Source organism: Sebastes fasciatus, chromosome 20, assembly GCF_043250625.1.
Source record: "Sebastes fasciatus isolate fSebFas1 chromosome 20, fSebFas1.pri, whole genome shotgun sequence".
Classification (NCBI taxonomy): Eukaryota; Metazoa; Chordata; class Actinopteri; order Perciformes; family Sebastidae; genus Sebastes; species Sebastes fasciatus.
This window is the reverse complement of record NC_133814.1, coordinates 16,762,899-16,789,436: the sequence shown is the minus strand read 5'-3', so window position 1 is coordinate 16,789,436 and position 26,538 is coordinate 16,762,899. Positions and strand designations below refer to the sequence as shown.

The 26,538-nt window shown below is 42.6% G+C and overlaps 3 protein-coding genes across 5 annotated transcripts in view; 2 read left to right on the top strand and 1 right to left on the bottom strand.

The window, feature by feature from the left end:
- aldh18a1 (aldehyde dehydrogenase 18 family, member A1) overlaps window positions 1-26,538 on the bottom strand; it is a 68,515-nt gene that overhangs the window by 28,122 nt on the left and 13,855 nt on the right. The gene's annotated exons all lie outside the window — the stretch shown is intronic.
- crygmxl2 (crystallin, gamma MX, like 2) lies at window positions 20,585-22,218 on the top strand. 2 transcript variants are annotated; one of them, XM_074619601.1, is made up of 3 exons: window positions 20,585-20,665; window positions 21,205-21,447; window positions 21,901-22,218. In XM_074619601.1, exons 1-3 carry the CDS (start codon window positions 20,657-20,659, stop codon window positions 22,174-22,176), a joined length of 528 nt encoding a protein of 175 aa, XP_074475702.1. In that variant the 5' UTR covers window positions 20,585-20,656; the 3' UTR covers window positions 22,177-22,218. The 2 variants fall into 2 exon arrangements, with proteins under 2 accessions (XP_074475702.1, XP_074475701.1); XM_074619600.1 differs by lacking the exon at window positions 20,585-20,665 and having other exon boundaries at window positions 21,190-21,447.
- crygmx (crystallin, gamma MX) lies at window positions 22,554-24,542 on the top strand. 2 transcript variants are annotated; one of them, XM_074619602.1, is made up of 3 exons: window positions 22,554-22,710; window positions 23,389-23,631; window positions 23,896-24,542. In XM_074619602.1, exons 1-3 carry the CDS (start codon window positions 22,702-22,704, stop codon window positions 24,172-24,174), a joined length of 531 nt encoding a protein of 176 aa, XP_074475703.1. In that variant the 5' UTR covers window positions 22,554-22,701; the 3' UTR covers window positions 24,175-24,542. The 2 variants fall into 2 exon arrangements, with proteins under 2 accessions (XP_074475703.1, XP_074475704.1); XM_074619603.1 differs by lacking the exon at window positions 22,554-22,710 and adding an exon at window positions 22,829-22,849.

The following is a 26,538-nucleotide window of genomic DNA, read 5'->3' as shown; positions in this document are numbered from 1 at the left end:
CCCTGCTTCCCTCCCCTCCCTCCCCTCCCTGACGGTTTGTTACACTAGTAAATGGGAGTCAAGGCTGGGGCTGAGCAGCCGCTGCAGTCAGCTGGTCCTACGCTACTCCTTGTAAACAAGATTGGCTCCATTTGCTTTTATGACTCCTCAATGGTGTTTGTGTGTGTGTGTGAGAGCACAAGAGAGTTGGAAAGAGAAACTGGAAAAAGAGCAAAAAAATGTAGCCTTTTCACAATCAACACCTCTTCTATCAGCAAACACCAAACGATTAGTCAGGAGAGGAACACATTTAGCATTATTTTCAACACTCCTGCGCAGTGTGGCGTGTCTTTACTGCTTCCAGTACATCTGTCGCTGGAGACTCGCCAGCCTGACAAATCTGTGCCGAACAATATGCACTGGAGTCCGTGGAAGCGGCACTAAATAGCATCGGTGTCAGACAAAAACCTTGGCCAGTTGCAGGAGGTAGTACTTAGCAAAGTGCACCCGAGTATAAGTTGTAGATCACTCTCCGAGCTTGGCCGGGGCGAAACCTTCAACATGCTTTTTCATTCATGCCGTGGTGGGAAAAGCCTCTGCGTTCTGCTGCGCGGCTGAAACATCTGTAAGCTGTTGCAGAGACGGAGCCCAGAGGAAAACATTTACCTAACAGAATACTAATTCTTTCAGGCCCTAGTGTCAGCACTTCGTAAATAAGCTCGCACATATGGTACTGTTTTCTTAAAGGTGGGTCTGGGAGAACGATTCTGGATGTGGTAATCTGCCACATGCAGCCACGAGGTTTTGTTAAATGTAGTTCTCGCTTTCCTGCTCCATTTCCACATCTATATGTATATCTGTTCTGCATGGTTTCATCTCGCTTTGACGTGTATAGTTGTTGACCTTTGATCCGTAGCAAACAGTAACAAAATGTTAAGAAACAAATCGCCTGCATGAATCAATGAAATCCTTCTATCCTGCTGCCCCGAAGTCTTTTTCTGACACTCTGAATCAGCACGTCCAGAATAAATATGTTTGGCTCTTTTAGAATAAAAACCGGTGCAACATTTTTCAAACACGCGGGGTGCTGCACAGCAGACGTCTTCACAGGCTATAAGAACGCCATCCAACTAATGGCCTACCATCTACCATCGCCCTCGTAGCACAGTTAAATCTCGGCTTTTATGTCCCTGCAATGAGTGTGTGCATTCCTCTTTGGGATGACTGTCCTAGATTTAAAGGCTTGTCAGACACCACTAGCCCTTTATTTTTCCATAAACTTGTCTTTTTTTTTTTTTAATCTTTTGCATTTTGCACTGGGGAATTCCTGCAGCAGGAATGGTGTTACAATGGATTATACGAAAAAATGTCCACAACTGGGAGTTGAAATGGAAGGCTCCTTCATCTCTGCCTTGCAGCATCTTTTTGTTGTGATGCTTGTTGTGTTGCAGCACTGGAGTGCATTAAAATACACAAGAATTAAAGAATTGCAGGTTTAATTTCAGGTACTATAATGTGAGTATTCTAAGCATGAAGTTGACGGTGCTGGCATTTAAAGACCTCTCTGTAAATGTCATTATGATTGGCGTTAGTTGAACATCTGTAGGCATCTGCAGCCAATCAATGCTCCCTGGTAGCCAACAAGGTCACGGTTTGTCTGAGACAGGAAATGGAGATATTCAACGCTGACAAGTCGTCCTGTGATTGTGTCAGCCGCCGAGATACATAATTCAGTGCTTTTAAACTGGACCCGTCTGGCGAAGCGAGTGGCGCTCGCGTTGTTTCTTTAGTACATCTGTCTCCTCGTCACTCCTGGAGGCTGACATCTCTCTCAGCAGCGTGGCACGACGAGGAGGAAAGAGCACTTCCGTGGCGCAGGTAAACCCGCCATGAGATGGAAGGCCTCCTCATGAATAAATGATTGTGACACGCAGCAATAATTTGCATCCGTGTAAAAGTGACGCATCAGCGCTTTTGTCTGCCGAGGAAGTCTAGAGGTGCGTTTTTTATTTTATTATTTAATGGAAAATGGCTTTCATTAACAGCGGCGAACCAAAAGGTGTTGACAGCGATGCACCGACTTGTCAAGCCGATCACAGCCTGTTTTTCAAGCCGATCACAGCCTCGGCCTTTTTTTTTCTCTAATTAGGCATATGCTGCGAGCATCATAACAAACGCTGAAACAGGTTTGTCCTTGCCTAATCCGGGGGAACTAATTTTTAAGGTTATTATGCAAATCGATACTGTTTACAAACATGAAAGCCGGCGTCCTATTTTTGATCTGCCACATCGGTTTTCGATAGCTTAAAGCCCGGCTCGGCAGGTGTCATGTCAATAACAACCAGCGATCGATCGGTGCCAGTCTGAGGGGGATTGGGACTGCAGGGCCTCGCTGTGTAGGGGGGGATTTTCATCAGGCACAGTCACAGCAGCACACCCTTAAATCTTTTGTGCATGGACACAGCTGTAGATAACACTGTGGCTAATGTCATGCTAAAACAGGACTTTTGGCTTTTTTTATCCTCATTTCAATGGGGTGATCAAGATCTAAACAGCAAGACACATTTTTTTAAGATCACACATCTGTGACTCTGTACTCAAATCTGAAAACCTCTCTATATTGTTCCTATGTACAATTCAGTATTAAAGATTTAAAGATGATTTGGGCTTGTACAGTGTCTGTGAACAAATTAAACAAAAATAGTTGGGATGCACCAATACACATATTGGATATCGGGCCAATACTGACTAAAATAGCTGGATCGGGTATCGTTGACAATAAGGACAATCTGTTCAATAGGTATATACATTATAGACTGGAATTTTAATTCCTGTTTAAGCTTTGACCAGTTTGTTGCAGCATTAAACAGGTTAACACTTGTTAATTTTTTAAAGATTTTTTTACCAAGTTGTTGTTGTACGATTTATTACTTTAATAATAATTCAATAAAATATCTAGGTATTTGTTACATTTTGTTTTACAAAGTTAAGAAAGCAATGTTTAAGCAAAGCCTGATGTCACAGTGAGGCATACAGTTTATCAAACAAACACTGGTATCGGTCGATACCCAACGCCCAGGTATCGCTATCGGGACTGAAAAAGTCAGATCACTGCATACCCAAAATATACACACGCTCATATGTTCAGTTTCACAAACTGTGCAATTGGAGTTAATCATGGATGAATATAAGACAGAATTATTATCTTGATCACATGATAACACCCCTATTCCAGGAACATTTTATGGAAAACATGCTAAATTTCTTAGTGATATCACTTTGAAGTGTTACGCATACATCCTATCCTAAAAGCATGTATAGGTAAGCTACTTGTCATATATGTGTGTACTACTGCATTGTTTTTAAGTTGCAAGGAAAATGCTAGATTTTGACAAGCTACTGCTGCACATTGACTCGTCTACAGTAGAAAAATACAGTACAAAGCCAGGATCGGGTCTCTCATGACTTCCTCTATTGTGGCATCTACCGGCTCCACCAAGATCAGCAAAGGGTTGCTCACATTTCCTCTGCTGCTGCCTTTTTTGAATAGCCAAGTGAGCAAAAACTGTCAGGAATAATACTCCTATTTAGGCTACTGAATCTACATTGATTTTATAGTAGATATGGCAGTCTATATAAAAAAAAAACATTTGTTTTAACAATTAAATAAAGTTATTAGTCAGATCTAAATTTACCACAGATGAAGAGAAGCAGGCGGATTGTGATCTTTGTTTTACACTGGATATCCCCCAACAAACAGAGAAACAAACATCTAAAGGCTGACAGCGAAAATGATACAAAATAGGATACTACGCTTTTAAAATTGCGGTCCATATGGTAATTGTTGGACCAGCAGAGAGGACCTTGTTGGCCCTGGCAGTTCGCCACTTGGGTTCGCTCCTTTCAAAAACGCTCGTCTTGGCCTTCTCATGCATATTATATACAACACTATGATGTAGGTTAGGCTCGAGTTGGCACCGCTCAGCTTACACATAAATTTAACTTGAACTGCTTTTACTAATCATCTTTTATGGAATCCATGTTGACTCATTGTCAGTGGCTTGTGAACAATAAGCGTCTTTGACGGCTGCCGCGGCACGGTGAACATTTTCACAGGAGCAAAGTTCTTTTGATTTTTTCTTTTTTTTTTCTCCACGTTGTGCACATGCCAGTCACAGTTGTGGTGGGACACGAATGAATCAACAACATACATCCATGATCAACGCGCGCAGCATGCTGTGTTGGCCGAAGCACTAGATCTGTATCATAGGTAGCAGCCTTTGGATTCGGGGACTTCAAAGCCCTAAAGGGTAAAGAAAACAGTGTTGTGTACACTTCCTGGCTCTAATATGTTTGCTGCCTCCAGGTACTGAACATATAAGGTGACTACAACCTGGTGAAGTTTTCATTTTGTCTGCAGGTTCAAAAAACTGGAACAAAGGAGATGCCAAAGAATTAGACTTTGTATGTATGTTCTGTCACTTATCCGGGGTCTAAACGTGGTAGTCTCAACGTTTTATTGAGACGTTCCCAAATCAGATGAGATATATAATCTCTCCGGCGTGATCTGAGTCTACTCCGGGGTCTCCTACAAGTTGGACGTGCCCACAGAACCTCCAAAAGAAGGCGCCCATGAGGCGTCCTGATCAGACGCCCTCAACTCCTTTCTTTTGACGCGAAAGAGCAGCGGCTCTACTCCGAGCACCCTCCGGATGTCTGAGCTCCTTACCGTATCTTTTAAGGCTGTGGTAACGAGTTGTTGTGACTTAAGGGTCACAAATGTTAGCCTCGACTCTGTAATCTGCTTCAGTTTTGCTTCTCTACCAAGACGATTGATTTTCAGTGGATCAAACTGAAAACTAGAGACCAATTTTAGGATTTTTCCGCACAACCACACATTCAATCTCAGACTTTTGTCTTTGTGATTTCAGTGGAGCTTTTTCATTAAATCGATCAAAAACGGTGCTTTTCTGCTGAGAAATTTAAATTGTACGCTTCCAAAACTGAGAAAAGAGTTTTTTTTTCTTCTCCTTTCTCTCTACAACTACTCTGTAAAGTTCAAATCTTTGGTGTTCTCCAGTGATTCCAGTCCAGCCGTTCATTTATGGAGTAATTTATGCATACATTTATTTGAAGCATCGCTCAATAGCATCTGACCCCGGTGCCCCATCATCCGACTCTCCCTTCCGAGACAGAGCGCAAAGCGGTCCCTCCAGAGTGAGGGAATGCAGGTCAGAGGCAGAGTTTACGTGGGGAGGGTGCGGGGGCAATTTCCACAACACGGCAAGTGTTAAGCGGGTAATCATAATGTGATAGCGCTCTAGCTGCTGGGGTCATGTGCGCTCATGAATGTTAAGGAGGAGTGTTTTGAAAGGCCTTCAAAATTACCCCTGATATCAAACGCTGACCTTTTGTAGAAACTGCAACATGCTACGATGATTAGAATTACAATGTGAGTGGCTTTTGCAAATTTCACACTCGTTAGAAAACATGCTAACCCCCTCAAACATCCTTCATACATGTGCGAAGAAAAAGACAGTATAGTATTATATATGCTGTGTGGGATTTGAAACAAAAGGATGTACCAACTTAAATCTACTTCTTGTGGTAATAATTTGAAATATATGCCCTATAAAACACCATCAGACCGAGATGTTCACTGTCAACGGGTGTTTACCAGAAATCACTAAATCATCCATCACTTGACATGAAGAATCAAGTGAGGTTACCAATTAAGCTCCATGTGTCTTTTAAGTCTGCTCCACAGATCAAAATCTTATGCTTCTATGTTGCACTTTAAATTAAAATACAAAGAGATCTATTTATAATGTTCAGCATCAGCTAGTTTTCTTCTTTTTTTTCCCTACCTTCAAATGCAATGGGAACTGGGGCTTGGAAGTTAGAATACACAAGACTTTGTCACCAATGAAAACTTTCAGTTAACTCGACGAAGCACACATCCAAGGAGTTCAGCTCTTATCAGAGAGCGGGATAATTGTTGAAACAGGTGTAACTGTCGAAGTGTCAGCGTGCCTCTCTCTCTGTGTTCTGGTCCCCCGAACCAACCTCCGCCTATGACTCCATCTCATAAAGTCTTTCAGGCAACCTTGGAGTGATTTCTTGACAAAAGCGCAACCGCTCTCAAGGTGCACTCGAGCGCGATATAAAAAGGGACAAAGGCAGAGCGTGAAAGAAGATGGGAGAAGAAATGGATTTCTTCTCTAATTATGCAAGAAACAGAGACTTTGTGAAGATAAAGTTGGGTGACACAAGGGCACATTGAGGGACACATTCACTTTAGGAAGATTTTTCAAAGTGGGAGGCACAAATGGATGTTTGTGCTATGAGCTATGGCTGCTAATTGGTGCAAACTTAATGAATGCGGGGCGCTGTGTGTGGAGACAGATGCTTTGTGCAATGTGGCAGATTTCAGTGGCTGCGCGTCTCTCTCCATCGCTGGAACATCAAGAAGAGGAGAACATTTGGCAGGTCACGAAATTATGCGAGGAAAAGGGGAAGCCCAAGAAAGGAAAAAAAAAAATGTAAACAGTTGTTTGTTTATTTTTTCCGTTAATTTATGGGTGACTGTGTGTGTGTTCGTGTGTGTGTGTGTGTGTGTCGAGAGTTAGCAGTTCTCAAGCGCTTGTCTGTTTGTTTGAGCCATCGCTTTTTGTTTCGGCTTTCTTGCCTCGCCAGCTCTGTGGCTCTCAATTAGCGTGCAAGCCTCAGGGACCTAATTAACCAGTTCAATTAATAAATAATTTTCTTAAAAAATCCCATACAAGCCATTCTGACATTTGTCAGCCACTCAGGAGCTGTTGTGTATGTGTGTGTGTGTGTGTGTGAGAGAAAAAGAGAGAATGATTAGCTTGTTTGCAAGCGCTGCTTATCCCCCAGGTGGCTGATGCAGGGGACAGTGTGTGTGTGGCTGGATGGAGAGGGGCTTACTCGCAGCGCGGGACCCCACAGCAGAGGAGGGCCCCCATGACCTTTTATCGAGTGTCCAATCAATAATGTGCGAGCGTCCATCTCTTTGAGTTGCAGCCCGAGCCCGGGCTTCTGAAGGCCTGTGGCCAGCAGCAAAGCTGGATGGGAATGGGCTACACAGTGGGGCAAAAGAGTCCTTGGGGGGCCAGGAGTGGAACAGAACCAACCGCCTCATGTCATTTACTCATAATGATGTCTTCCTTTAGTTGAAAAAGGGGGGGGTGCAGGGGATGGAGGAGGGGTGGTGGGGGGGAGAGAGAGAGTGTGTGTCTCCCCCCTTCCTCCGGCTAGCCACCACAGATTCAGCCTCCTTTGTCTGACGGTGAAAGCATCTTCTTTGGTCTGTCACCGGGCTCCTGTGATTAAGGAGTAGAAAACAGACCCGGGCTTTTTTCACATTAGAATCCCATTTAGTGTTTCTTATCACAGCCATCTATCTGGTCACATGTTGGGATGGAGTTGTATTGCGTGAACTGTAACGTATATTCCCTCGTGGGCGCGATGTGGACAGATGCGCTTGTTTAATTTGTAGCGTTATCTCCCAACATCGACATTACAGGATCTGGTTGTCACCGCCAAAGAGCCGGCGCTGATGGATCTGACTGTGTACCAGTGTTCATTAAACACACTCCAAACAGCCTTCAAACCGACTCTATTAGTGGCTGCCTCTAGAACAAGAGGCGCCTGAATGCAATTTTTGACCATGAAATGCTCTTTAAGCAGATGAGTGGGACTTGAAAGATGAACGGGAATTGAAGTTTCCTTCTTTTTTTTTTCTTGAAAATGCCAGTGGAGGAGTCAATCACTAGATATCAAAGCACGCAGGGACACACGAGAAGAATCCAGTGATAATACACGGGCTGCCCACACTCGCTTAAAAGATGGCCATCACGAGTATCAGCTCCGACACAAAGAGCACACACCGGCCTTTCGGCGAGCGGCTAGCTGTCGCTCTGTATTAGCTGCAGGCGTGCGACGACACTTTGCGTTGAATTGAGCTCCTGTTTGCTTCGGAGCCGTGCGGAGGGAGTCCAGAGACTCATCCAAGACACTTGGCTGACCCTCGCTGCCTACAGCACTCAACATATGGCTCCCCGGTCTGGCTTCATTGTATACGTATGCTGCGATTTATCTCCACACTGTTCGACTGAGAATACCCACACAAAATGAAACCGCTTCACTAAAGGAAGAAATATATTCTGGCAGCCAGATGAGAAGAAAAAGTTAAATATACCAGCAGACAAATAACTATTAAAAGTCTGCATGTTCATATTAAGCATCATCTGCGGGTAGTCGTTCCTCATCACAGCCGGGCTGGAGAGATTTCAGCGCATCGATCGGTAAAGTGTGTGTGTGAAAGGGAGTATGAGTCAAAAGGGGATCTGAAGGTGGGCTGACAGATGGAAGGACCTAAAGATGGAGAGATCACTTTTGTTCCTTGTCAGGTTTGACCGAGGCCTCCACTGCTCAGAGGTGACTGTTGCACTCTCCGGCGCCCTCCAACACCCCCCCTCAGATCACTCCACTCAACTCCACTGCCTCCGCTTTTGATGCGAAAAGGGAGGGGGTTATTGTGTAAATATTTTGCTTGAGCATTTGAGCATCTTAATCTTCCATAAGGTGATCTTTTGGAGTGGAGCAACGCGGGGCGCTGATGTTCAGAGGAGCTCCCAGTTGTAGAAAGAAAGAGGGAGCGAAAGAGACAGAGGGAGGGGAGGGAGAGGAAAAAGAAGAAGGTCTGTGTACTTGCTAGAGTGCTGGGAGCTAGAGTTCACTACGGGGGCGTAAGTGTGTCAAGAAGAGCGCTTTTCCCCCATCCGCAAGCCCCGGGCCCTCTCCGCAACATTAAAAAGCATAAACAGTCAATACTGAATGTAACTCAGAGAAAGAGCAAGAGAGAGAGCGTGGAGAAAAAAACAAAAGAGAAAAGAGAAACAAGTACGAGAACGCAAGGGTTTTTCAAGCGTTACACAACATAGTGAGATCAGAGAAATGGAGGCTGGGCTGTAGTGTATAGTTGCAAAAGCTTTCTGATGGAGGAAGGGAGCCTCTCCAAGTGAATCATTCATTGCGGGCGGCAGGGGTGTAAATATGAAGGGGAGGGTTGAAGGAGAGCGGGATCAAGGAAATGCACACCTGGTGCAAGACAGGGGTCAGATTGGCACTGCACAAAAGGAAACGAGAGGGAAAAGGAGAATGAGTTGTTTGGCATACCTCCGTTTAGACAGCGGAAGCAGCAGCAGCAGCGCTTCTATGAGTATGTGCAAAGCAGGACAGAACGGAGTAGGTAGAAGGTGCATATGGTGGTAGGCTGTCTGTGCCTATATACACATGCTGAAAACACATGCCGATGAGAGGGGAGGCTCGTCTTATTTAAAAAAAAAGAGTTTCAAACGTTCAACATTTTAAGACTTCCAGTTTTCGAGATGTGAAGACTTGTTTATCTGTGGCACATTGTTCCTGCTCATAATCGCTCAAGAGTCTCAATCAGTCACTCTCTCTCTCTTTCTCGCCCGTCTCTCACAAGTTTTTTTCAAACGATATCTCCCAAACACTCGACACCTGGCTGGCTGACTTCAGAGCTGAAGTCTTGTGTGTCTCTCAGTCTTTTTTTTAATCATCCATTCAGTCGCTCCTCACATGTTCATGCCTATGCATTCAGGGGAGATCTTCCTCCATAGACGGATCATAAAGAAGCAGGAGAGCAGGTGTGGGACGGCTGGTACAGTATGGTGCTGGTTTTGAGGACATGTGCGAGTCATTGTTTGTGTGATTAAATGCATCACAATTTAATTTCTTTAATTTATATGAGCAATGCTTATCATTTCGTTATTGTTTTAAAGGGAAATCTGAACTCTGCTATAGGACCGCCAGGTAAAATTATGTAAGATTTGTTAAAGTTAACATGATAATGCAAATTTGTTTTAACACCACTAATTTCCTTAACGCAACTTGCGAATTTGGAGGTTGTAACTGGATCATTTTTAAAGTTAAGGCATCATAAGAAACTAGAAAACCTAAGAAATCCATTGGTACCAACCAGGTCATACTAGCTTGTTGTGAAGGAGGTAAAATAAGGTTCCAAACTTGCGCTAAATTTTGGCAAGGAAAAACTTTTCAAAGGGGTCCCTTGACCTCTGACCTCAAGATATGTGAAAGAAAATGAGTTCTCTGGGTACCCACGAGTCTCCCCTCTACAGATGTGCAGTTTGGGGCAAGTCATAGTCAAGTCAGCACACTGACACACTGACAGCTGTTGTTGCCTGTTGTACTTGAGTTTGCCATGTTATGATTTGAGCATATTTTTTATGATAAATGCAGTACCTGTGAGGGTTTCTGGACAATATTTGTCATTCTTTTGTGTTGTTAATTGATTTCCAATAATAAATATATAAATACATTTGCATAAAACAGCATATTTGCCCACTCCCATGTTGATAAGAGTATTCAATACAAGACAAATCTCCCTTTAAAAGGTACATTTTTTACAGATTAAAAACTGCGATTAATCGCGATTAACTATTTTAATCAATTGACAGCCCTATTGAAAATGCTACAGTATCCTTGAAATGACAACAAAGACAAATGTCCAGAGAAGACGACTGCAAAGGGAAATATAAACAAGCATATGGCGCTACCTTTATTTTCAAGGTTCTGCGGTTTATTCAGAAGTCATGAACTTGTGTTTTTCTCAATAAATAAATTCCATCTAAAACCAAGGACACTCAGACCACATACTGTTTTTCTCCTTGCGAGAGTGTTCTCCTGGTTTACGGCCAAACAAAAGTTACTTCAGTGCAAAGATGGCTGTTTGAGCCACTTTCCTGCCGGAGCAAGACTCCATATTTTAAACATTTGGAGGAGGGAACAATATCTGTGAAAAGTGCGAAATTTGATTTCTACCCCACGGAATAGGCCGTTTCCTTCTGTTGTCAAACAGAATGACTAAACATGCTCATTCACATGCTCCCATGGTAGGACGTTATTAATTTATCACTTCAGAGTTATCAGTGCTCTCTCACACACACACACACACACACACACACACACACACACGTACGTACGTTTGCTTCCCGATGATTGACAATGTGATAAATTTTATTTGAATATGGCTGACATGAATTATGTAACCAGAGAGACTGGTGGCTTTGTTGCCTCCCTCTAGCTTCTTCGCTTTTCCTCCAAGATAACATACAGTTGATAATTTACAGTAGAACACATTCTGAAACTATAAAAGAAAGATATAGCGACAAAGCCCCAAAGGGAAAGAAAACACAGAGTGCTTCAGTGCAGCCAGCTGAGCTGATTGCGAGAACTGCAGAGGAGTGGAGAGGAGAAGGTTCGCCATGTGGCAACGCCGCAATAAGGTTAGGTGGTTGACACTTTTGACACTGGAAAGAGTTTTTTTTTTTCCTTGAATTCAGCTCTGATGGTAGCGATGAGGTCTCAGCAGACCGGGTTAGGCCAACAAAAAAAGAGAAAAATAAACACAAATGAAAGAAAAACAGCACTCATGGTATCTGATGTTGATAGCTGTGGCCAAAGACTGCCTTTGAAAGGCTTGAGGAAAGTGACAATACTGTATGTTTTTTCCTTGTTGCTGCTCCTCCAGACGGCCGACATAAAAAATAAAGAGAAAAACTCGTCTGATTGGTCTGAAAAGACTGTCAAATGTCAAGCAGTTATCAAACGGCAGACATGTTTTCTTTTAAAAAAAGATACCGGCAGAGGGAAAAACCTAACCTTTCGGCAAGTGAGTAGAAGTCACTCATCCCATCATGTGCGGTACTCCGCTCTCGCTCTTTACAAGGCTTACACTTTCCCCTCTGATTCAAATCTATAGTTGTTGACACAAGTTGTCTACGGATGAAATAGATGGATCTGGAAAAATAACTAATTCTAGGGAATTATTTACGTGGCAGGTTGCAACACAGAGCCAAGAGGACAAACACTCAAAAAAAGGAGTTTTTCTGTATATTACAGGAAGATGTGGGACCTAAAAATTAAGACATTTCACTGCATAAACTGGCCTTTCTCTCAATCCATGGTCACTTTTTGATCTAAAATTGCTTCAAGGTCTTTTTTCCTCGCACACGTCGCTCTTCTGCATCATGTTTACATCTCATTGTGCAGATTTCATGTCATAATCGTCGGCCCCGGACTGACAAGAACAGCTTGCTCAACACCGGGTGTACAGCTGTATTTCGCTGTTCCAGTTCCTCTAGCTGATGTTTGTTCAACTCCCTCCACGCGAAGTACGAAAAGGGAGATGGAACGACAAGTGTCCTTGATTTTCAAAGCGGCGAGACTTGTTAATACCCTCATTCTCATGTACGCCACCGAATCAATTCCAATTCATTACCACTTCGCCGTTCAAACAAAACTTCTGCTCAACTTTCACATGAACCTTACATTTTCTATTCTCATTATTTTTGATTTTATTCGGGAGAATGTGTCTTTGTGCTTCGCGCTGGGGAGGTCAGAGATCAGGATGGAGCTGGCAGGGATTCAGTGTCTTGCTCAAAGACACTTTAGCAGACAGGGTGCTCGCTGCTGTGGGCCTCGAGCCCAGCTGCACTGCCCTGCAACCCCGACGCTGACAGCTGATATGAATCTCAAAGACTCGGTGTTGCACTGAATATTTTTATCTTGCACTTTTGCTCTTGGACTGTCTAAAGAGACAGAGTAATCAATGACTCTTATCTCCAAATAGGAAATTACAACATCTCTGGCAATGCTTAAGGTCACCTGAAACTGAGGGGAAATAATAGCCACATGAAGTGAATAAGATAATTATTAAAGAGGTTTAATAGAAGATTATATCGAGGAAATATATCACAATAAAATAGTGCTTTTTCTTTCGTCGTATTATTTTTTAGCCTCAGAACAAAATGTGTGCAGATAGAGGAGAGGTAGAGGATGGAGTTTTGTGTTGTCACACCATCTACGAGTGGTTGAATCCCACCAGGGGGGCTGGAAAGTGAGTTTATCTCAGCCGGATATCTCTGAACCAGGCGTTGTCGAGTCGTCTTAGTATTGATCAAAAACACACCAATTTCTCACATATACATTATTTTAATTTTCTGCCATAAAATCCTTCAAAATCCACCTTTAATGATGACAACTCAAGATATCTTTTTGAGGGTTTTTTATATCCTGCAGCCGGATTCAAAGTGGTCACTGGTTTTTATTTAAAACACCAGCAGCTGACAAGGCCACAAACATCACATCTCCGCCTTCAAATGAAGGTGAGGCCGGGACAAACTCCGCACTTTGGAGTTTCTCTGCATTGAAGGGAGGTGATAATGAACATTAATATGTACAGCTGGCTCTTTATACAACTCTTGCTGTGCTGCCTTTGGTGTCCTGTTGAGAGGGTGTCGAAGCAGTGCACCATCAATGGCGGGGGAACAAAGCCGGAGGAAAAAATATCAAGTCTTTTTCCACAACTGCCTGCGTGCCTTGCTCTGCCTTAAGATTAATCTAATTTGGTCTTTATTGAGAAATGGGTAAGAGCAGTTTTGTTTTATTTATGTGTGTTTTTTCCTCCTCTGCTCCCTTTCCCTTTGTTGCTTCTCCTCGGCTGCCTCTGACAAAAGACAGCCAGCCTGCCAAGCCCGGTGTTGCTCTGGGACGGACCTGTCAATCACTCCTGACGGCACCCTGACAACATGTACGTTAAAATTTCAAACGGGACTCAAAGGCGGCGCGTGACAGCGGAGCCTTTGAAAGTGGCTGTAGCGCTCGGCGACAGCCAGAGGAGTACGGGTGGAAAACAAACTAGAAAACAACAGTGCGGAGGGAAAAGAGAGAGAGAGAGAGAGAGTCAGAGACAGAGACAGAGAGGGAAAGTTAAAAGCAAAACAGTGAAGAATGTGGGTCTTGATGATGGGAATTGGCATTAGATTCTCCCTTGGTGTATCATTGTTTTTTAATTTGGTTGAAACTCCCTCGAGTGGAGCTTTCGGTCTTCCAGGGACTCGGCTGAGGGCCCGTTCTCGCCGCAGTCCAGGGACGGCAGCGCCTCGCTCCTGCTCCTCTGAGGCCTCAAGCCTCTTATGCATCTCACTACCCTATCCTTCCAACGCAAAACAACTGTGCACGAATGTTAATAACATTCTTGATTCCATCTACCTTCGCTTCACGGCTGCTGTGCAATTAATTCCCAGTAGAAATGGAAGCCAGCACCGAGATAAGCCTTTTTTTTATGTAGAATTCATAAATGTAAGATCTGTAGCTTCCAATACCAACAAGAAAATGGACAACTCAATTTAGATTCTGCTGTCCTGAAAGGATGAAATCTGTTTTTTTGTATCCGCAAACCTCTCCCTATACAAGCAAACAGAGTGGCATATGGCGTACAATGTGCACACACAGGCTCGAGGATGTACTTTCAAATTCGCACAACACACAGACCACCGCCACCTCTTCAACATGGCTAAATGAACAGTGTAAATGGGGTACAAGCAACACAAAAAGACAGGGCCCGGGCTGTGCCAGACCCTATGGGAGGACTGCCATCTCTGCAGTCCTGCAGTTTGTGCACTGATCCTTCAGTCAGCATCCACATCTGCAGTTCAAAAACACACGCTGGCTTGAAACTGCTACAAAGCTAACTGCTCACTGTCTGTCTGAGACTTTGTTTGACCATGCTGCGTGTGTGTGTATGTATGAATGTGTCTAAGTTTGTTTGAAACTAGAATGCTAAAATCAACTCTTACGCTGTAGTGTGTGTGTGTGTGTGTCGCTTCTACAAACAAGTGGACAAGCAGCATGTGTGCTGGGACACAGGTTATGCCAGCCTGTTAGTGATTTCTCTTCTGTTTTTTTGTTTAAACTTCTCCCTGGGTAAAAGTATGTCTGAGCACTGATAGGCTTCAGTACAGACAGGAGTCATGGCACTAACACACACACACACACACACACAGACACACACAGAGATGCACCACATGAATTCATGCCATTGTCTACTAACTCATGTCTATATACATGTGTGTCCAAGCTTACTTACAAATGTATACATGCAAGCAAACAAACGCACATACAAGCTGCTCAGAGATGTGCTATAAAAGACTTAAAACAGAGGGCCGATGCTTTGGCTTCTAGTGCCCTCTAGTGCTCACAACTACCTGGCAAATTAGTTGGGACGTCTACTGACACTGTTCATCTGTGAGGACAAGCTGAGTGCGACTGAAACTATGAAGAAGAACAATATATTTTGAGCAAAAAGATGTTTATAAATTTGTTTTATTCTAAAGTAAATGTGGCTATTTTCTTATAAATTCTGAAGGATATTGATGAGAGTAAAAAAGAGGGAACTTATGTCAGAGAACAATAAATAAATATAATAAAAGATTTGAGGCATTTTAGACAATTTAAAACATTAAAATAGTCTATGATTGAAAATTCTGCTATGTGTAATTCTGCAGCGAAATGTCTAATTCCACTTATCCTAATTTTACACAGATTTTAATACATAAGTAATTATTTTTCATGGTTTTAACTATTCATATATTCAGAATTTGTAGAAAAAACTAACATTTGTCAACATCAAGGAAATTACTAAAATAATTATCCCATATGTAAAAAATGTGAAGGTGAATTCACATTGTATTTTTAAAATGTGAAAAGTTGCTATTGTTCTTTTCCCAAAGCTGGCTGTACAAGAAAAAACCTTTCAAATAATATTACAATCCTGTTTTATATCTGTTGAGTCCCATCAAATTGCTTTATAATGAGATCAATCAAACTAATTTACATAAATACATATCGTTTATTTCATATTCAGCCCCCTCAGAAAAGGATGCTGATGCAGGACTAAGATCACTGCAACATTTTCTAAAATCGTGTTTCTTTATTGTTATGAACTTAACAGCTGCAACACAAAAACAAAACAATTCAAATACATCTTTTCTTTCTTTGTATGCAGACAATAATATCTCCTAATCTGATTAAACTGAATCTCTTATAGGTTTTAATAACTTAAATAAAAGTTGTAAAAAGGTGATTAAAAAAATATAAATACATGATTAAACTGGTTAATAATTACAATAATTTGTTTTAATTGGGTCTAATGGGGAAGTGATCAATATTATGTGTGTTATACTATGTGTTCATAAGCAAACGAGTGCGTCTGGACAAAAAAAAAAGCATCCCGTTATTATGCTCTCAGTTTTGTATTATTAATGTGGTGCACAGGAAAGGCCTTTGAACAACTGGTAACATTATTAAGGTGCCGTGCACTACAAACAAAATCTTTGGCATAAAATACGACTTTCACGTAACACCACTTTTTTTTTTATCTTCCACGTGTCTAATGATTAATTCCTTCAAACGATCATGTTTATTGTACATAATTTTGCACAGAAAACATTTCATGTCACATCAGGGAACATTTTCCCCTGTGAGAATACTGTAAATTGTTGGATAAAACAATAGTTTAGATCGTCAGATAAAAACTTTTTATTTAATATTGGATATTTATTTTATTAGAGAAATATAGTATAAAATAAAACATAAAAATCAATTAATTATGAAGTTAAAAAAAAATCCAATAAATCTTGACATATTAATAAAATAATATGTTATATTTAGGGCAGCTAAGGTCACTGACTGAGCAACTGGGTGTTCCATGTGAGGACATTATCTGCTGCTTAATTTCATATAATAAAAAAGTTTTTTTTCTATTTTTTTGCGCATGCATGATAGAGCCAGCCAGCAGAGGTGGGATTTGAGAGGCACCTCAAAGCTATGATTATCCTGAGTGTCTCTGCCCAATAATGTTACCTGCTGGGATAGCAGCACTGCTCCTCTAAATAAATTGCAAGTGGCCTTGGGCAATAAGAGGAACCCTGCTTTGATCTGCCTGACTGCCAACGAGGAAAATGTGCAGGCAGTCAATCAAGCTCTTAAGGCTTTGCAACAATGGAGCCGACCCCGGTTTATTATTTATTTTTTAAATTGATGTATTTCATTATCACAAGGTGTCTACTTGCTGGGGTAGCGGGGGGAGGGAGGGAGGCAGAAGGAGGGGGGCAACATGATCAATAATTGATATGCGGTGTGAAAAAAAGCTGATTTGCTGCCTCTCCTCTGGTGCACTTGTCACTAGCTGTTGTCAGAACACATTTGGCTTTGATGACAAATTTGAAGAAGTGAACAACAGCATCGCATCTGATTACAAATTTAGCGAGTGGTGAAAGGCAGGGGCCCCCTTCTCGCCGAGGCTCTTGTTTGTTCGGGGGCGCTCAGGAGGAACGACTACCAGCCTCCGAGGTGAGTTACAGTCTTGTAAAGCACAGAGATGAGACGGGGGTTGAACTTTTTTTTGTCATGTGTCAGTAAACAGCGTGACTTGTTTGAAAGGCACCTGGATTACAGGGTGAAAAGTTGCTCCTTTAAACCTTTAAAGCTTCGGGGGCATGGGAGACACGCCACGTCAAAACAGTGCGAGCGTGGAGATGAGGAGTGAGAGCGGGTAAAAGCCATCACTCCCCCCACGGCGTGTCTGCCGAGAGGCGAAGGAGTTGTCCTGCTTTGCACGGAGTTTGGGTCACGCCGCGTGGTGGAGCATCTCAAATCGATTTAGTCAAATAAAGGAAGATGCTTGAGTGATTTGAGCAGTCCAGGTTTCCTGAAAGAGAGTACGGACGTGAAGGAAATTGAAGATTTATGACCACCTGCAGGTCATCAGAATGCAACTAAGAGAAAATCTTTTTGGTGATTTCATTGCTAAGAGTAGTTCTTAATTAGCCTAAATGTTTTTTAATTACATGTACCGAGTGGAGATTTACAACAAACTTTAAATCCTGATGGGGAAACAGTTGAACACAAAAAAAATCTCAAAGAAGGCAAAACAAACAACATATCAACAACTCAACATAATTGACAGCTGCATCCATTTGCTCGGTCCAAGCCCCCCCTCCTCCTGCTTTTCCACACTCTGTTCTTCCAACACCATTTCCTCTTTTAATTATCCCCCAGCAAAAAAAGATGGAGCACATCAGACGCATCGCGGTAAATCCTGGCCCTGGCACGGGCTCATAGTGGCTCCTGCGTCTGGCAATCCCGATAGAGCCTGCGCGCTGGCAGTGACAAGAGAGGGAGGATGCCTGGAGATTTTCTGACAGAAAGAATGGAGAGGATGATCTCTCAGCAAAAGAGGGGTCCTCATTCTGCTCCCGGCGTGGGAGGCTTTTCTTGGCGAGCGCTTTCCGATCATGCCACATTTTCAGCACCAGATTAGCCAGTTCTCAGGAGCAAAACTCACATAGACCCCCTTGTTTACACCTCAGTACCACAGTGTTTCTGTAATGACTGTTCAGTAAAAAAGAGCACATTGGAGGCACTGCGAGCGCGGCTGCTCTCCTATCTCTGCCTGCAACATTTTAGGGGTGAGACTTATTGTATATAGCGGGGTCAGAGAGACCAGGGTTTGGATTAAGGGAATATGATTTGTTTTGAATTGAAAGAAGTCTCCTCTGACCTGAAATGTGTTTTACTGAGTGAATTGCACATTCACTTTCTAATTAGGTATCAGCTACACGAATGGTTTTTTTTCTCTTTTGGAAGATGAAAAAAGGTTGCAAGTTAACTAGTGCCGGGGCTGCTATCTGTCAAAGTTTCTCCCATCTCTGTGGGGCGCACATCAATCACAGAGGTCCCCCAACTGACAGTCATTCTGCGGGCTAATAGTGTCGTCATCTCCCACGCGGTTACACCGATTGCACAATGAGATCCTCGGACACAATGGAGCTGCGAATGTAGCCCCCCACTCTGTTCCCTTCTCCTTTCCTTTTCTTCCATCATTCTGAGATGAAGAGTGGAATGCTCCACAGCGGGTAGCTTTCTTCTCCTCCGGGGGGAACTGAGAAAAGCAAGGCAAGGGCCTCTGTGATGTTACTTTCCCTTCAGGGTGGGGAGGAGATGTCTTGTAGCGCAGCTAAAGATGATCATTTGAGAGCCTGTGAAACAAGGTTCCCCTCTGGAAGCCACGGAGACGTGGAGAGAGCCAAGGTCCCAACTAATGAGTTAGGGTTAGCTGATGTTCCTCGGTGATGAAAACCAGAACAATGACAATGATGGTTTTAGACATTGTATTGCACATCCATTACATGATTCTCTGAATACAAAAAGGTCAGAGGTCAGGCAGCCTTGGAGGTGGTAGAGTCAGAAAACATGCTACTGCATCACACAGAGCTTGAACATGTGCTATCCAGCCAGAGCATGATTTCCCTGTCATTCTGCTGCCCCTTCCATCAAAACCCACTACAAAGACTTTCCATTTAATAGGCACGATGAAAGAAATCATTAATCTATGAATGAACACATGAAGGGAAATCTAAACATTTGTTTCTTATATGTTCCGATAAAAAAACCTTTCCTCCCGGAGTAAATATTTGCTCAAGAAACTCACAAAACAACATCCCCATCTGATAATCTGCCACAATTACGCTGCACACTGTGATGAAAGGATATCAATGATCTACTTATGTCATAGAAAAAGAGTGCGGCTTCAAACATGAAAGCTATTGAAGCCGATGAGAGTTTCAAGTCAATGAGTGATCAAAGGAGCGAAAGCTTATCAACGCTGTTCCTTAACACTGAAACAGTGTCATATGGCTCTGGGTATATGTGCTACTACCAGTAGCAGTGTTTTTGCCCTAGGAACATAATGGCTATTGTGCTTTCTGAAACCATTTGCCTTTTTTACACAGTTGAAGCTGCAAAAAAATGCACACACAAAGTGGAGAGGGGGCACGAGCCCTTTATCCCGATGAAAGGCTAAAGGATGAGACTGACCTTTCTGGCATCAGCTGGGCTTTGGGAACACAATGCATGGCGGCAACTCTTTCTGGCCTTTTCCCCCTTCAGCTCTGGGCTATGCTTACAAGCCAAAGACTCCAAGTCCAAACATCTATCATTTCATACAAAGACTGAAACACACAGATGCCCCGAACCCCTCCTTTTATATCACACAAACACACACCGAGCAGTTCTGTCTGTACATCTGCAAACAGACCGGTCTCGTCTGGCATCACAGTACAACTGCAGGCTATGGAAGCAAAGAGAGACAACATATCACTGTAGATTACATCAACACAAAAGCTTGACTTGGTCCACAGTATCAACACCGCTTTCCTTTAACAGGAATTGAATAACAATTACATTGTGACCTGTACCCACGTAGGGAATCCAAACTCACTTAAACTGGGACTGAATGAAATGTTCAAATTTTCCACGCGAGCAAGACATGAAATGAAAACCCTGACATGGTTAAGTACTAGTTTAGAGAGTGCCCCCCCACCCAAAAAAAAATGACCTAACCCACTGTATATTTTAAAAGCTTTGTTGTTGGGGGGCCACATACCTAAAGCGCCTTTGTGTGACATTTCAAAAGGCTGCATCAAAAGGTCATGGCGGAACAAGGGTCGTACAAACACAGAATAGCACTTGTGTGGTGTTTTTTGGTGTGTGGGGGGGGGGGGGGGGGGTTGTCAATTCTATAGGTAAACTCTAGCAGACAGGAGATAAGGTACCCGTGGGCGTCACACAAAGGGAACAGTGGTTGACATCTGAAAAGGTAAAAGAGTAGTAGTCCCTGACGTGTCAGAGGCCTCAACGTCAGTTGGAGAGTATAAAAGGACCTGTAAGTGTGTGTAGGTCTATGGTGCGCTAAACATCCACAACCATGGGAAAGGTATGAGCTCACATGCAACATGGCAACAGCGTTGACAGAGAGATGGAGAAGGAAAATGGCAGGATTTGGGAGCAAATATTGTAACAGGGAAAGAGGGTGATGAGAGGGACTCAAAAAGAGTACTCACTCAAGTAAAAATATTAGCTGGAATGGACTCTTAACTCTTTGAGAACTTATTTTTGAGGGGAAAAACACACTTAAAAGGTGTTTAAAAGGGAATCAACAATTATATGGTATCCAAATGTGACAGATTCATTGTATTTGTGTGACAGTAACAACAAAGTTCTTCAGACTGGACGAGCATACGATGAGTTCTTTAAATAGAAGTCAGCTGAAAGGATGGCTTCAATTGCCTTGATTTTCACCTGTCAAGCTCTGAAAAATAATATACAGCAGACTAGAGAGGCTTGTACACTCGGAAGGACTCATGAAAAAGTAATGGAGTTTGTTCAAGGGAGAGCAGTGTCCCCTGCAGTCCGTTCTTGAGTATTGCAACTAGTACATTTATAGTGATGTATGCTTCTATGTACCCTTTCAAGATTATCTTCTACGAGGGCCGCAACTTCCAGGGCCGCCACTGGGAGTGCAGCAGCGACTGCATGGACACCTTCAGGCACTTCAACTGCTGCAACTCCATCCGTGTCAGCGGCGGTCACTGGGTGGCCTATGAGAAGCCCCACTACAATGGCTACCAGTACATCATGAACCCCGGCGAGTACCCCGACCACCACTCCTGGATGGGCTTCAACAACTGCGTGCGCTCCTGCCAGATGTACCCCCCCGTAAGTCAATCAAACAGACGGATTGGATTGGTAGTCCCCCTTCACCCCCACCGCTCACCTTGCACATCAAATGCCGCTTTTAGAAATGGATGTCAATCACTGGCCTTTTGATGTCATTAACAGATACTCAGGCAGGTCATAGCATGAAAGTGTCTGTTGCAAGGCCCACAAGGAGACCCAGTCAGCCTTTAAAAGGAATACGATACGCCCCCCATAAGACTTGGTGCCTTCATTCTAATTCTGTTAGTCACATTGAGTGTTTCTGGCAGTTTAGGGAGGGATGCTCCAAAAGAGTTGTTGTTCATTCTCATCTGTGAGTGAGCAAGAGTACAAGTACTCACTTGAATTCAAAGTTAGAGATATCCGCTCAGGGCTGAAAGCTCTACTAAAGTGCTCTCTAGGGTCTACGCCTACCAAAACAGCATAATAATTCTGATTTTCTTTCACAAACAGTATAGAGGATCCTACAGGATGAGGATCTACAACAGGCCCGACATGATGGGACACACAATGGAGTTCATGGACGACTGCCCCAACCTGTACGACCGCTTCCGTTACCGTGACATTTACTCCTGTAACATCATGGAGGGATTCTGGATCTTCTACGAGCACCCCAACTATAGGGGACGCCAGTATTTCCTGCGCCCCGGAGAGTACAGGGCCTGCGGTGACTGGGGCTGCCAAAACCCCATGGTGGGCTCATTCAGGAGGATGAGGACTGTCATGTAAACTTCTACCCATGCGCAACTTAAAATAAACATTTTCAAATAACTGTGCTTTGTGAGCTTATTTGAAAAACTCTGTGCAACATGTGTCTGATGCACAATAACACTGTTTGGTCAAGTAGCACATTTGCTTCCTGCTTAGTCTTCAACTGATAAAAGCCTTAATGATCTATACTATCAAACACCTACTGAAACAAACCAATCTTTTTGCTGCCCTTCCTGTCCTCCCAGTCTGCATGTAGGTTTCTGGCATTCAAGCCAATAAAGGCAGATGTTGCAACTCTTATTGTCGCCCTTTTGAGAAAAGTGCAGTTGTACAGTATTTTTCCATAGACAGACAAGAGCTTTGACAGAGACAAAGCGGCTGCTGCAGCTCACCGGCCCTATAGTGCTCTGCAGTCTATACAGCCTACAGTGCTGACACGACAAAGCTTTGTTTCACATTTGCAAAGCCCTGATCCCAGCGGGGTCTATAAAGAGGTCCGGTACGGCCTGACATCTGGTCTGGACTGAACTTTACACGGTCACAATGGGCAAGGTAAGCGTGCAGTTTGAAATCTATATAGTAAAAGCAATTGAAATGTTTGATGTATAGTAGGTTGATCATTTGCATCTAAAGGGTAAATGAAAGAATGCACTCAAAATGCTAAAGACCTTTGGCAGGTAGAAGTGTAATGGTCAGTAGTTTTAAAGGATTGTTTACAATATTTTCATAACAAATACAGGGACGTAATAAAATGCTAGAAATGCAAAGAATCGCAGTAAAATCAATAAATAACATGCAAACTAAAGGCTTCTAAATAAGACTTAGTTATACTTAAAGCATGTCTTTGTCTTCTGTTGAGGATAGTAAAACATTGTAATTTTTCAACTGAGCTTGGGGTCTTAATTCCTGTAAAAAACAAAGAAAAAGAAAAATAGCCCAAGACTTTTTTCTCTTCATTAAAACATACCACATGCTATTCTGTATTTTATTAAACTTCTGGTACATCATTCGGGACATTTTTTCCCTTAAGCTTATCTATTCCAAAATTCTTCACTTGCAGTTATTCTCTACAAGAACTTTGTTGGATAAAGCCAACTTGCAAACCTGGCTCAGAATACCAAATATTGTTTAAAAGTCTGAAGGGCTGGAGGACAGATAACTAGTCCTGCATATAAGGCGTGTAATAGTTGTCTTTGTGGTGATAACATCCGCCTGATCCATCGCTTGCAGGTTATCTTCTACGAAGACAGGAACTTCCAGGGTCGTCACTATGAGTGCAGTAGTGACTGTCCTGAGATGCAAAACCACTTCAGCCGCTGCAACTCGATAAAGGTGGATGGCGGTTGTTGGGTGGCCTACGAGAAGCCCAACTACGGCGGCTACCAGTACATGCTGAACAAGGGCGAGTACCCCGACTACCAACGCTGGGCGGGCTTCAATGACTGCATCCGCTCCTGCCGTATGGTGCCACCTGTGAGTTTTAACTGATGCCCTACCCCGTTTGCACCAATGTTCTCACTACTAAAAGGTTTTCTGTGTCAGTGCCAGTTCAGGATCATTTAGTTCTCAAGCCTAGTCTACTGTTTACACCACTCTGTGCCAGTACCTGTGACTATTTTAAAGCATCTCTTTTTAGCTTGACCTATAAAAAAAAGTTTGTCTATCAATATACGTCAACTATTCTACTGTGGTAATATAAAGTTATGTTAAATGACACTCATCATTTCTTCCCTATAGTATACTGGGAACTACAGGATGAAGATCTTTGAGCGGTCTGACTTTGCAGGCCAGAATCTGGAGCTAAGTGACGACTGCCCCGATCTGAACGAGCGTTTCCACACCCGTGACATCTCCTCCGTCAATGTCATGGAGGGCTACTGGATACTGCATGAACACCCCCATTACAGGGGACGCCAGTACTTCTTGCGTCCTGGAGAGTACAGGAGGCACAGCGAGTGGGGAAGCAAAAGCCCCACCATCGGCTCTCTGAGACGCATCACTCAAGAGCTCAACTGATTCCCAGCTTTTTTATTTTACCCTTGTTGAGCCCCACTGTTAAACATCCCACCCTCTTGTTCCCCCTAATTCCAGCACTGTTTCAGTGTTTCAGTGTTTCATAGTCTCAACACTGTGGTGTCAAAAACCTGAAATTTATGATGGAGGGTTTTTGTGCGTATGATGTTTGGGGTTCTGGTTTTGTTGGGTTGCTTTGCATTGTTGGGTAAAGTTCCTCCCCAACTCAGTGCTCAAGCAATACTCAATAAATAGTGATGATCTTTTTTTGCTTTGGTTTGTCCCAGAGCAAAATGGTTTGCCTCGCCGGTCCCCAACCTCCTGTCCTACTGGAATCACAATAAAAGAAAACTTGATGAAAGTCAACTAAAGGGAGCCTTTGTTCATTTTTCTATTGACTACTACAGCTGTCACTATAAAAAGATCAGGGGGATATGGCTTTTCATAAATCTGAGGAATAGTTTTCTCTTTAGTATTGTGATTGAACTTAGTTTCATCGGGCCACAGAGTTAGATCGAAGTGTACCCACCGAGGTCCTAGACCAAGACCGAGAGTTTCTACAGTTTGCCGTGATATCGTCATTTCACTTACACAAAGAAAAATTATCAAGGAAACAGAAGCTTATTCTTTGAAGTTTGATATTAAAGACAAAAAAAAGGGGTATCTGAGGATGAGCATGTAGGAGTCTTTATGAGATCACATGGTACAGAGTAAGCGCGTTGGGTCCATGAAAGATGCCCATATTAGATCCACATCACAGGGCCAGTGCCAACTCAAAGAGTTGGAGTCAAAGTGGTCTGGTATTAGCCCCGAGCATCAAGCTCTCTCAGAACAAAAAACAAAACCCAATCCACATCCCTGCTCATGCATTTTTCATCAGCCAAAGATACTGAACCCTTTCAGAAATAAATATCAATTATTGAAATTGTTAATTAGACGCTGCGTAATTGGCAAAGATACACATGAATAAATAACTTTGACCATTAATTATTGATTCAAAAAAAAATTTAAGCCCAGTGGGAAGTGCATTTGAGTGTCTCTTAAGATCAAGCACAACAAGAAATACGAGTTTTGGCCTTGAGTAATGTCCAATTAAAGGATTGTCGGCTTTGCTGTACAAGTCCAGTGATTTGCCCTCATCATCCTTTTTTATATCCGTGGACAACAATACCCAGCAGACAACACAACATCAACAGGGTGCAACATGGGATCTGATCAGCTGGGGTCTGGGGGCAATGCCAGATAAGAGATGAGAGGAAAGTTACAGGCTGCCAGATCTCTCAGCCATAAATGGAAGTTAATCTAAGGTCATGAAGGGGCAGTGTCTTCAAATATTAACCATGTTCAGGAAGTAAGTACTTAAAACTTACACAGAACTACAGAAAACAAGCCATTTGTGTTTAAAGTTTATGGTTATAAAACCATGAAAGCTTCACATAAAAAGAACAGTAAAGGCAAATAACCTGAAAACTCAGGCTTGTTTAAATATTCAATACAGCCATATTGCAAAATCTACTAGTTCTACTGCATTTTCTGCTTATAATATCATTGAAATCTGTCCTTAGAGCCAAAAAGTTGGTACATCAGCAGAGGACAGAAATGGGGTGACCAAAAACAGCATGACTATATAGAATAAAAAGTTGTTGACTTGGATTCAAACATGGAGCATGAGACACTCTGGGAACAATTTAGCTGGGAATTTTGACAGTAAGATATAGAGGATCGCAGTTTATTGCCAATATATGATTATTTCTTGGACTGTCCACGACTAAGGCTGGGTAATGTGGCTAAAATCATCTAACACGATAAGGTAATTTCATATCTCGATAATGATATATATATCACGATATGGCATGTTTTCTGGTAATTCAATAAATAAATAGTCTATACGAAATATCCACATGGTAAAGCCTATTTTTGTGCGAATTAAAAACTTGACGAATGAAAAGCATTGAATATTTTCCTCATTTTGTTCCTCATTTGGAAGTGCAAAGGGTGTAAAATGAACAGGACAGTTTTAAAGTGAAATTATGGAGAAAAAATAAATAAATATAGGCCAAGCTTATATCAGGATTACAGCGAGATAGAAAAATATATGCGATACATTTTTATATCGTTTTGACGATAAACATCGTCAGATTACCCAACCCTACCCTCGACCAAAGAAATTCTTAGTCGACTAACACGCATACGATTTTGTCGATTAATCGATTAGTTAATTTAATCGACTGAATTTCTCCGCGAAGATTCACACAAAAGCACTTTAAATCTTGTTTACCAGAGATGCTCATAAGTTTCTTAGAAATAAATAATTCAGCATGAAAAAGGCATAAAAAACGACTGATCGACTAAAGAATCGACGAAGAG